Source organism: Seriola dumerili, unplaced genomic scaffold (assembly GCF_002260705.1).
Source record: "Seriola dumerili isolate Sdu_G_001 unplaced genomic scaffold, Sdu_1.0 BDQW01000108.1, whole genome shotgun sequence".
In the NCBI taxonomy this organism is placed as follows: Eukaryota; Metazoa; Chordata; class Actinopteri; order Carangiformes; family Carangidae; genus Seriola; species Seriola dumerili.
This window is the reverse complement of record NW_019174363.1, coordinates 1001975-1015039: the sequence shown is the minus strand read 5'-3', so window position 1 is coordinate 1015039 and position 13065 is coordinate 1001975. Positions and strand designations below refer to the sequence as shown.

The following is a 13065-nucleotide window of genomic DNA, read 5'->3' as shown; positions in this document are numbered from 1 at the left end:
AAAAGATAAACACCTTCATGTTCCCCTCTGAATGAACTGGAAAAACTGGTGATCTGCTGACTTTTCATCTAGTGGCATCATTAGGTCAAAATTTCAATGTGTCCAGTGCTTTGCTTTGGAACCAAATACATGTGAAACTAATGACAATCCCATCAGCTTCAGCTGTACTTTGTGTTTAGTGCTAATTAGCAAATGGTTAGCCTGCTAAAATGCCACACTAAGATGGTGAACATGATGAAAATTTTACATTTTAGACATCAGTATGTCAGCTTTGCAATAGTGAGCATGTTAGCATAATGATTTTAGCATTTAGCTCAAAGCAAAATTAACACCTTTAAAAATATAAACGAGAAAAATTCCTGGAGAATTTTCGAATTTGCCTGCTGCTTGGTGTGTGTACTTCAGTCCTCACATTTCAATCTGTCGAAGGACGTTACTTTCAGTTTCATTCATGTGGCAGAGTCTTATCCTGACAATGACCTCAGTCACTGCAAGTATCCCTCAAAAGGCATTTTGAAGCTACCACAACTGGCCAAAATAACCTTACACTGATGGTTTCAAACCCAAATTTGTCTCCACAACCATAGCAAGACATGTATGCACACATGTACATGCCCTAACATATATTGCAATAAAGGTATACCACTATATCCCCATAAAGACGATAGCTTCTAAGATTGAACTTTTATTACCTACCTTACCTCTTACCTTTTTGAGACTCTTATGTTGAAAGTGTCTGTGCTTCTGTGTTTGGCAGTATAAATTGCATAAGGTTTTGTTCAACAGAAACAATAACTCCCTCTTACCATGTTGAGACTTTTATTTTGAAGGTTAATCCAAATCATGAAAATGGTGTTTGTGTGTTTCTGTCAATATACAGTATATATACAGTACTGTGCAAAAGTTTTAGGCAGGTTTGAAAAAATGCTGTAAACTAAGAATGCTTTCAAAAATATAAATAATAATTGTTTATTTTTATCAATTTACAAAATGCAAAGTGAGCGAACAAAAGAAAAATCTAAATCAAATCAATATTTGGTGTTACTACCCTTTGACTTCAAACCAGCATCATTTTTTTTGGGTACACTTGCACAAAGTCAGGGATTTTGTAGGATTGTAGTCATATGTATGATCAACCAATTATACCAAACAGGTGCTAATGATCATCAATTTCACATGTAGGTTGAAACACAGTCATTAACTGAAACAGAAACAGCTGTGTAGGAGGCTTAAAATTGGGTGAGGAACAGCCAAACTCTGCTACCAAGGTGAGGTTGTGGAAGACAGTTTCATGTCACAGGTCATACACCATGGCAAGACTGAGCACAGCAACAACATACAGCAACATACTGCATCAGCAAGGTCTCTTCCAGACAAAGAATTCAAAGCAGACTGAGGTTCCAAGATGTGCTGTTCAAGCTCTTTTGAAGAAGCACAAAGAAACGGGCAACGTTGAGGATCATCGACGCAGTGGTCGGCCAAGGAAACTTAGTGCAGCAGAGGAAAAACACATCAAGCTCATTTCCCTTCGAAATCAGAAGATGTCCAGCAGTGCCATCAGCTCAGAACTGGCAGAAACCAGTGGGACCCAGGTACTTCTACTGTCCGGAGAAGTCTGGCCAGAAGTGGTCTTCATGGAAGAGTTGCAGCCAAAAAGCCATACCTCCAACATGGAAACAAGGCCAAGCGACTCAATTATGCATGAAAACATAGGAACTGGGGTGCAGAAAAATGGCAGCAGGTGCTCTAGACTGATGAGTCAAAATTTGAAATATTTGGCTGTAGCAGAAGGCAGTTTGTTCGCCGAAGGGCTGGAGAGCGGTACAATAATGAGTGTCTGCAGGCAACAGTGAAGCATGGTGGAGGTTCCTTGCAAGTTTGGGGCTGGATTTCTGCAAGTGGAGTTGGAGATTTGGTCAGGATTAATAGTGTCCTCAATGCTGAGAAATACTGGCAGATACTTATCCATCATGCAATACCATCATCATTTATTCTGCAGCAGGACAACGACCCCAAACATACAGCCAATGTCATTAAGAACTATCTTCAGCGTAAAGATGAACAAAAAGTCCTGGAAGTGATGGTATGGCCCCCACAGAGCCCTGATCTCAACATCATCGAGTCTGTCTGTCTTACATGAAGAGACAGAAGGATTTGAGGAAGCCTACATCCACAGAAGATCTCTTGTTAGTTCTCCAAGATGTTTGGAACAACCTACCAGCAGAGTTCCTTCAAAAACTGTGTGCAAGTGTACCTAGAAGAATTGATGCTGTTTTGAAGGCAAAGGGTGGTCACACCAAATATTGATTTCATTCACTGCATTTTGTTAATTGATGAAAATAAACTAACACTTCAATTTTTGAAAGCATTCTTACTTTACAGCATTTTTTCACACCTGCCTAGAGAGAGAGAGAGAGAGAGAGAGAGAGAGGGGTCAGCGAACCTCTCAAACTCCTGCCATTTAATGAAAAACGGTACAGATATCAGCAAAATTATCACACGGTCAGCGGTCTCCTGAACAACTCTATGTGGTTTTGGTGTTTCTAGAGCCAAAAATGTGGAAATAGGAGCTAGAGTTACGAAGGAGGGTCAATTCTCCACATTTCAACACATTTAGTGTTGGAGCAGTCTGCACTGGAATTTGACAGAAATGTCAGTAAAGTGGTTGATACACGCCACAGATATCAGAGGAGTCTTTAATCAGGTAATTTGGCCCAGATGCGTGCCCCCTCCCTGCACTCACTGGATGCCATAGTGATAATGCTGTCTGTCTGTCTGGCTGCCTTCCTTTCTTTATCTCTGAAAAAGGTAGCACCTGGAAAACACTGGTTAAAGGTAATCCACCAATCACAAAGAGCTCTAAAGGTAATTCACCAATTAGAATATATGTAATGTGGAGTCTGTTAGAACAGAAACTGAAATTAACAGCCCAATGTTTCCTGAATGAAACTGTGTCTATCTGCCTGTCTGAAGGATTTGAACATCGTCTCCATTCACTTACATTGTAAAAAATATGCAGGAGTAGTTAACAACTGAAGGAAAGTAAAAGTAGGATCTCGAGTATAACACCAATGGAACGGTCATCTCCCTCTATAAGTACAAACTTGTAAACAGCTTCCTGTCTGTGTGTGTGTCTGTGTGCCTTGACATTGCCAACAGATCCTAAAAGCAGTGATTGAACTAACTACGTCAATGGTATGAACGGGAGGCGAACTCGAGTCTACTGAATAAAACACCGTCGTCTATCCCTCACACCCAACAAAACTCCTGACATCAACATTCGTCATAGTTCCTTACGTAATTAGCATGTGGTGTGTTTCATTGAGCTTCATTATTTCAGAGTTTATCCGGGCTCTCTCTCTGTCTCTCTCTCTCTTTTACTGTAGCAAACGTTTTATATACACCCTATGGTCACAACTAGAATGGACTGCCTAGAGGGACATCATAATCGTCAGGGCACAAAGGATTCTGGTCCTTGTAGCAGACTATTTTATGCTTTTATGCAATACAGAAAATGTGACCCATTTTTACTGATTCCTATGACCATATAGCAACAAAGTTAATTTACTCTAGTACTGTATACTGAAGTACAATTATTTTGTGGTACTCTTACTTCACTTCAGTATTTCCATATCGTGCTACTTTATATTTCCCACTCCACTAGAATTCAGAGACCTATTGTTACAGATTGCGTTGTCTTAATTCATTATTGTAGAGCTCCTGACTGCAACCTTTAAAAAAAGTTGCATTTGTGGTGTTTTTCAGTCACACGCCATGCACACATAGACAAAAAGACATATACAGACATCGCTAATAGATCTTAAAAAAGTGATTGAACTAACTTTAGTCAATAGTATGAATGGGAAACAAATTCAAGTCTACAGAACAGCAGACTGACATTTAACACACACACTCAACACAAATCCTCTCATTCACTCACTCATGTTCCTTATGTAATATGCATGTGTGTGTTTCATTCGGCTTCATTATTTCAGAGTTTATCTAGGCTCTCTCTCTCTCTTTTACCGCAGCAAACGTTTCGTAAAACCTCTATGGTTATCAAACTGGAGTGGACTGCCTAGAGGAACATCGCAATCGTCAGGGCTCAGAATGAGCTCCAAAGGTATTCAACCAATCACAATGAGCTCCAAAAGTAATCCACCAATTAGAATATATGTTATGTGGAGTCAGCTAGATTTCAAACTCAAATCAACAGCCAAATGTTTCCTGAATGAAACTGTCTATCAACCTGTCTGTCTGTCTACCTTTCTGTGTCCGTTTGTGTGTGTGTCTCCGGTTTGTGTGTGTGCATGTGTAAGAGAGAGAGTCTGGCTGTTGAAGACACAGAGCTCATACAAATATATGGGAGACAGGGGTCAGCAAACCTCTCAAACTCCTGCCATTTAATACAAAATGGTAAATAACATCTGCAAAATTATCACATGGTCAGCACCTCAAGACTCTCCTAAACACCTCTATGTGGTTTTGGTGTTTCTAGAGCCAAAAATGTGGAAATAGGAGCGAGTTGCGAAGAAGGGTCAGTTAGGGTTTTCTCCTGAAATCAACTCCTGAATTTGTATTGCAGTCTATGGGAGAGTTTGAGGAGTGCTCGCATCACTTGGAGGGTCACGTTTCAAATTCTATTAGTTTCTGTACCGAGGTAGAAACTTTTTATGAAACAGGGCAAATGTGTCTACTAATGAGGAAGAAATTATTTGTGAAGACTGAAATATGTGGCTGGAAGGACGAGTTACACGAGTTAGACAAATTTTAGAGCTTTTCCCACTAAGAATGATGTCATCCACTCTAGCCCTGAAAATTCCATGCAATACACACCCATTATAAACTCAGAAATTATCTGAAAATAGCATGAAACTAAAACTGTGATCATTCGAAAACTGTTGAAGATATCAAAAAGTTGAATACAAGTTTAATAGCTGAAAGTCTTCTCTTCATTTTAAACGCTGAATGAAGTCTGTAGCTGAAAATATGCTGAAGTAGTTAATGTTTAAAGAGGCTGAAGATTTCAAGGATTTGAACATGGTCTCCATTCATTTGAATAACAAAAAAAAAATTATAAAAAGCTAAACATTTCAAAAATTATACATAATATAAAAAATCTGAATACATCCAATAATGTACAGAAAAAGCTGAAGGTTTTGATAGTTGAACGGTTTCTGTAGAACAAAGATTGAAGAAGTAGTGAGAGACCGTAAAAAGAAGTATAAGAATAATAATGAAAATGCAATGAATGCTGAGAGTTGAATGAGATTGCTAAAGCAATGCTGAAGTAGCTAAAGCATTGCAGAAGTAGCTGAAACAACTGCTGAAGAAGCTGAAGCAACTGCTGAAGCAATGCTGAAGTAGCTGAAGTAATAGCTGAAGTAGCTGAAGATTAAAAGCAGAACTTGAAAGCTGGAGGTTGAACGTCCTGAAATGGTTGAAAAAGGCCTGAATAGTTGATGTAACGTGTAACAAACAGCATTGTTGCAACTGCAACTGTTGTCATTTTGTCTCCCTCTATGAGTACTAACTTGTAAACAGTTTTCTGTGTGTGTGTGTGTGTGTGTGTGTGTTTGTATACATGTGTCTGTGTCTCTGGTTCGTGTGTGTGAATGTGTGTGTGTGTCTGTATCTGTTTGCTTGCATGAGTCTGTGTGTGTCTGTTTTTGTGTACCTTTCTATCTATCTGTGTGCCTCTCTCCTCTCTGTCTGTATTTATGTGTGTTTCTGTGTCAGTTAGAATGACAAACTGAAATTAACTGCCGGATGCTTCATGATTACAACTGGATTGAAACATTTTTCCAGTGAAAACAGTTGAGATGTGTGTAAATAATTGCAGAAATGTCAGTAAAGTGACAATGCTGTCCATCTGTCTGGCTGCCTACCTTTCTTTATACCTGAAAAAGGTAGCACCTGGGAAACATTGGGTAGTAAGGCAATTCACCAATCATAATGAGCTCCAAAGGTAATCCACCAATTGGAATATACTGTATGTAATCTATCTGCCTCTCTGTCTGTGTACCTGTCAACCTGTCTATGTGTCCGTTTTTTGTGTTTGTGTGTCTCGGGTTCATGTGTGTGCGTGTGTGTGTGTGTGTGTGTGTGTCTATCTATCTGTCTGTGTACCTCTCTGCTTGTCTGTATTTATGTGTGTTTCTGTATGGAACACAATAAAGATGAATAACAATAGTGTGAATGCTGCAGCAATAATAACTAAAAAATGCATTTCCTGTTGAAAATGCGTGTGAATGCTGAGAGCTGAATGAGATTGATGAAGCAATACTGAAGTAACTCAAGCAATTGCTGAAGATTAAAAGCAGAACTTGTAAGCTAGAGGTTGAATGGGATGATATGGTTGAAAAACACCTGAATTGCTGATGAAGGCAGCTCACATTTATGTGCTGTGCTTTGAAAATTAGATGCCAAAATTATGAACTGGAGGAGCAGAAAACCATTAGCTGCAAAAGTTGAAAATTGAAACATGCTGTTGAAAGTCAAATTATAAAATGCCAAAGGTGGAAGTAGTAATAAAATGCCATAAAAATGAAGAAGTAATCATTTGTATTAGTAAATGATAGATGGACTGCATCCTAAACAGTAGAAATTTTAATTTATTATATCAATAAGCTGAATAATCACTTAATAGCTGAAAGTCTTGAGAACAGTTTAAAGTTTGAGTGAAGTCTGTAAGTCTTTCAAAGACATTAATGTTTTTAAGGAGTTGAACATCGTTAGTATCAAAAAGTTGAAGGAAAGGATACAACTCCTGAAGAAGCTGAACATTTTGATAGTTGAGCGGTTTATATAGCACATAGAATGCAGGAGTAGTTAACAACCGAAGGAAAGTAAAAGGAGGATCTGGAGTATAGCACCAGTGGAGCAGGTTAAATTCAATATGTCTGCTGCTGTATCACCTGTTGGTCTGTCCAGTCTGAACTGGTATCTCCCCCTATTACTACTAATTTGTAAACAGCTTTCTGTCTGTGTGTGTTTCTGTGTGTGTGTGTGTGTGTGTGTGTGTGTGTGTGTCAGGGCTCAGAATGAGCTCCAAAAGTAATCAACTAATAAGAATATATGTAATGTGGAGTCAGTTAGATTTCAAACTGAAATTAACAGCCAAATGTTTCGTGAGTGAAACTATGTCTGTCTACCTGTCTACCTTTCAATATGTCCATTTGTGTGTAATTTGAAAGGCAAAATAATTTCAGGAAAAGATTAATATTTTGAAAATTATTAATAGTACAATAAAGTTGTATACATCTGATAATCTACAGAACAAGCTGAATGTTTTGATAGTTGAATGGTTTCTGTACGAGAAAATATGAAGGAGTAGTTGGAAACCGCGGAAAGGTGGAATAAGTAGCATTCACACTAAATATAAAGATTTGAAGAACAACAGTGTGAATGCCTCAGCATTCTAATAACTAATAATAATATAACTAATAATAAAATAATATAATAAAATATAACTAATAATAATACATGCCTTCAATGCTATTGCATTGCAGGCACATAATAATTTAAATATTATAGTCTGAACCTTAAATAAGCAGTACAACACTTTTGTTTTGAAAGACACTGGTGGCTGTAGTCTACTTTCTCACAGCTACACCAGGTGATGATTATTTGTTCATATGTTTAATTATGTGTGGTTGAATGACTTCCTAGTCATAATCTTATTTATCATAATATTAACACTGTAAAAGTAACACTGTTCATTTAAACTTTCAAATAAGCAAGAACCTGTCTAATATATCTTAAAGCACATTGCACATTTCACACACCAGCCCATCCCCAGAGAAAACCCAGATTCCTGCAGGTTTGGATTGTGCTACTCACCTTGTTGTACTCCACATGCAGTTTTTCTTGCTCATTCTCCAGCTTGTCTTTTAAGCTCTTCTGTTCAGAGATGTTGTCCTGGATCTGGATCATTCGCATGTTCCGCTCTGAATATCAATGGGACAAAAATCAATGGTACGATCACAATCTCTATACAGGAAAAAGCCCATGAGAGAGTGTACTGATGACAGATAGGCCCTCTGCTGCAGGCTAACGTTGTATGCTCTCAAGGTTACTACCATGGCCTCTCCTCCACATCTGGCACCATCATCATTTTTGGGGAGAAGAATTCACACACATTCACAATAACTTAGCCACCCTGTACAACAGTTAATGCCACACAGTATATCTTCAATAAAATTGCATGATACCAGGCATAATTTCTGTGCTTTGGATCTAATAAATAGAGAGAAAGAAACTAACTGTATATTATAGAAACATTTTTTATTGATGCTTTGAATGCATCAGTAAAATAAGTGCATGGCACAGAAGACAGCCGTATGAGTGGCTCTCAGCAAATGTACATATATGCATCACATTTTCAGCTCAGACCTGTTTCTCTGAAGGAGAATAGAGGAAGATGGAAAGGGGGAAAAACATACATCTCATTAAATAATTTCCTATGAAATTAACGGATGTACCTTTTATTTCAGGCAGGGTGGGGTGCCTCGACAACATTGCAAGAAACCAGTGTGTTTTTCATTCACCTCCTATACCCACTAGAAGCATGAATTCATAGTGTCAGAAAAGTAGAAAACTATAACTAACACATAACCACTCCTGTATCATGCACATAACAGAGTGACCATCAGTAGAGAGACTCTGAAGAGTTATTTGGTTGCTAATGGATTATTCACGTGAGGATAAAGTATAACTTGTGCTTTAACAATGGAAGAGGAATTGTATAGTGGCTAACATGCTGTGACTTGACTTGTTTTCGGTCTGTTGAAAGGAGTATTCCACTGATTAGTATTGCACTCATGTAAAACTGTTGGACTCATGATGGACAGGTGTGTTCATACACCTGTAGTTTAGTTAATTTGATCTGGGCCAAGGGAAAAATCTTTCTGAATGCATTATAAATGCTGCATTAAATTACTTAAATAATGCTTGGATTTTAAAAAAGTTGTAATAACTGTTTTGTAACAAATTTTATTCTGAATGCCAATTTCAATGCCAATATTTTTCTCTACAAATGCTCTGTAGGTTTCTGCTCTTAATGCTTTCTTGTTTATTTATAGACATCTAAAGCATCAATTATGATTCTCACTCACTGCAAGCAAAGGTTTCAAAAGAGGAAAAGTGTTTTTTCTTGTTTCAGAGGCAGCTCTACCCACGTTACACAGGAATAAGAGGTAAAACAAGATTGGCAAGAAAATGAGAGGAAAATAAACAACAACTGCAGTCACTGGAGCTGTGGGAATAGGTTCCTCACCCAGGTAGTAATTGACAAAGTCTGCTGTGAGGGCCGGCTGCTTGTGCTTCCTGCGTCCGTCCATGCTGGCGTTGGCGTCAGATGTGTCCACGGGGAAAATGTCGGTGCTGATGCCCATCAGCTCCGCCTTCCTCATCAGCTTCCTGATGGCTGAGGCACTGGAAGTCAGAGGTCGTGGCAGCTTTTCCCGGGGCACCCAAGCCTGAGGCCGGGTGTTCCTGGACAACTCTGCTTTTGCCCTGTACTGCTGTAGGCGGGTCGTGATACGGGCCTGCAGGAGGGACACAGACACACACACACACACAAATGTTCATAGACATACTCCCACATTTTAAACCATCAGTGTTGCCACAGTGTTGCCACAAATCTGGAAATACATTACTGTCTAAAATTGTGTTTTAAAAGTATGCGTCCTGACCAAAATTGGTTGTGATACATTTTTACTTTTTGGGGGGAGAGTTCAAAATGTTCAACATGCTCTCAGTCATACCTACGCATATTGCTTAATACAGTATTTTGTGTTGCTGGAACAGTTTCCACACCTGTCAGTCTCAATTGTGACATTTCCTCAAGATTATTCTTGCCCATGGTGAGTGACGTAAGTGTACTGTCACTCACATTTTATGGACTCATAGTCATATTCAGGCTGTCCACAGACAAGTGTCATCTTGAAGGCTGAATTCATGTCAACAAAATACCTCTCATATGGTTTTGGTAGAAACAATGAAAACTACTGCAGAATGTGGAGAGTCGTATGTAATTAAGTCTAGAGTGCGGACCACATTGTGTCACTCATGACAATATGTAGTGACTGAGGTTTGAACATGCCCACATACTTGTTAATGTGTGCAAGTGAACAGCGTGACGTGGTGGTAATCTGCTTGTGCGTATGTGTATCTGCCCCTTAGCACTCTATGTGTGTATGTGCGCGTCCACTCCAATCACAAAAAGCATACTGTCATTACCATGAAAACAAGTTGTCACCATTAGTCTGGTGTGTAATGCTAGCAGCAAGATGCTGTTCTCCAAGCTCTCAAAGCAAAAAACAGAAAATGAGAACAGGAAATTCAAACATGCAGAGATAAGCAGGAAACCATTTCCAAGTCTATCACTAACCTACAGTGTGTGCTCACACTAGGGGTCATACAGAAGTCACGGTTAGGTACGTGCTTCGGTTTTGGGGTCACGGTTCAGTATGAATTCGGTGCAACGGGAAAAAAAAACAACAACTCCCAAATGCATAATTCTAGGTTTCTTCTCATTTATTTTGAACAGACAGTATGGTAGTAAGCTACGGTTTGTTCCACCTAGTGTCGTTTAGAACTACCTGAGGTAGTTGGCACAGCCTATAGTATATTAAACAGTGATCAAAACATACTCACATAAGTCATATTTTTATGTAGTGCTGATAAAAAACAAAAGGCAACAGGTCACAATCAGCTACAAAACTGAAAAGCATCTGTTGTTATAAAAGTAAAAAATTTATACGTAGAGTAATAAAAAATACAACTTGTGCAAGTTGTATTTTAAATATACACACACACACACACACACACACACACACACACATATAAAACACACACACATATAAAACTCATGCTCAATCACCGCTCAGGCATGCCTATAAATGGCACTGACCATGGAGTGGCTTATGTGCACACGGGATGGGACATTGTAACAACGCTTGAGAACTTTCAATTTAATATACTACTGCATATGGTTTAAATATATATGCCATAGCTTCGGTAATGCCTTTGGCCCTGTCTGCTTTCAAATCTGGAGGCTTCTTAAAACAGTACGGATAAGTTGTTGGACTCCTGTTTTCTTTTGCCTAGCTCCAGTGATTGGCACATCTGGGTGATGCCGTCTAATATGCATTAGCATGTTTGACGTGTTTCCACTGACATTAAGCATAGCTGTGGAACAACACCAACACACTGTGCTCGTCCAATCCACCACTCGCACGCCATCACTGTTATAGTCCACAGGGAACCCGAAAGTTTTCCCACATGGCTCATTGAACAGAAGCAGGTGGGTCTTCTAGTTCTTCTGTGTCATCTGAACTGGATGGACTTTATTTATCACCTAAGGGAAATTCATGTCAATAGACATAGTTACTCTTCTTCTTCTGTTTTGTTGCATTTTCTTCTTCTTCCGGTTTTTGTTTAAAGGCAGCTGGCTAACTGGGCATTACCGCCACTTGGGTAAGAGTGTGGATGCTGCCATGTGTGACTGACTTTTTTTCCACTCAGACGTATTCTTCGTATGACTGGATGCACCAAACCATGATGTCCCTACCATGACGGTTCGGGACAAAAACGCATACCGTTACACTCCTAGCTCACAGTGAAGCTGCTGACCAGCGATCACTTGGCTCACTGCCTTTCTGGCCTTTTGAGCCCATAATCTGGTTACAGGAAAACTGTGCTATTTTTTTCCACAAGGTCAAGCCACCATGCTGTCTTGTTGAAGGTGTGTAATGTAAAAAGTATAAAAAGTATTCAGACACTTTTACTTTTTACACACTTTATTGTGTTGTAGATTTAATTTAAATTAATTCTTATTTATTTTTAATTTCTATTTTAATCAGAAGAGAGGCTCAGAGCCCCTCCTCTGATTGGCTGACTTATTTCTGGGTGATGCACAGCCAAGCCAGCCACAGGTAACAGATTATAACCTGCTCCTGTAACTTGGTAAAACTAAAAGGTAAATGCAAATAGCGATTGTTCAGTCAGTGCTGAAAACGGACAGTCAAAATCAGAGTAAAATGCTCCGTCTGGATTTGGTGTGGAGCTATACATCAGAGTCTTGGGCGTGGTTCCAGTGCAATCTGGCCATGTCAGGGTGACTGTGGCAGACCCTGCTACCACGCCTCCAGCTCACTCTCCTCAGCTGCTAGACCCTCCAGGTGAACCAGTACAGTGCCAGCGTGCATCAAGGCCAGCCAGGGTAGTGTGCATGGCTGCAAAATCGTAGAACATTGGGGACATTGGGGAGGTGGGTGAATGGGCAAGCTGGGACAGCAAGAGTGGAAAATGGCGAGTGGATTACTAGGGGAAGGAGAAGAAGCAGTCTATCCTTCTGTCACGCCATAGCATGTGGAGTTTTGAATGGGACTGCAGACAATAGACTGGTGGCCATGTTAAGGGAAATGCATGGAATGAACATCTACCAGCAGCGGTGTGACAGTGGCATATCGGGGAGAAATTATAATGGAAATATGCTTTGTCTGGGCAGCAGCTACAGAGACAAAGCCGTCAAGCAGCTTATCCTTTTTTTGGAGCTCTGTCTCCAGGCACTGGATATCATCGCTCAACTGTAAGTAAGCAAGTTCACAGTCCACACACACAACCATAATAACAGCTGCTTTTTTAGTCCAAGTGTAACTGTGGGTCCCAATAGGCAGTGCTAAGGGCATAACTGAGGGCAATGACTGTAAAGTTGTGACATCAGAAAATTACAGAAGTCATGATAGCTAATTTTAAGGCACAGTTTCTGCCAGTAGACTTTCTACTACCTGGCACTGGACCCCATTCCCACAAACCTCTTCAAAGCCATATCTCCCACCATTGCACCTGCAGTCACATGTGATAAATACTTCACTGGCTTCGGGAACATTTCCAACTGCATTCAAACCGACTCATGTAACTCCTCTGATCAAAAAGCCCTCACCTGTTTATGTGGAGAACTGTCGGCCCATGTCACTATTTCCATTATTATCTAGGTGTATACACGGATCAGCTTTTAAGCAGGTCTCAGAATTTCTATCATGGAACAACCTCCTTGAT

The 13065-nt window shown here is 39.7% G+C and overlaps 1 protein-coding gene across 2 annotated transcripts in view; it reads right to left on the bottom strand.

Moving 5' to 3' along the window:
* phf14 (PHD finger protein 14) overlaps window positions 1-13065 on the bottom strand; it is a 94047-nt gene that overhangs the window by 34610 nt on the left and 46372 nt on the right. For both annotated transcript variants that reach the window (XM_022746642.1, XM_022746643.1), the window contains exons 9-10: window positions 9278-9548; window positions 7843-7949 (exon numbers count right to left, since the gene is read on the bottom strand). In XM_022746642.1, coding sequence (XP_022602363.1) covers window positions 7843-7949; window positions 9278-9548 — 378 coding nt within the window. The remainder of the gene's footprint in view (window positions 1-7842; window positions 7950-9277; window positions 9549-13065) is intronic.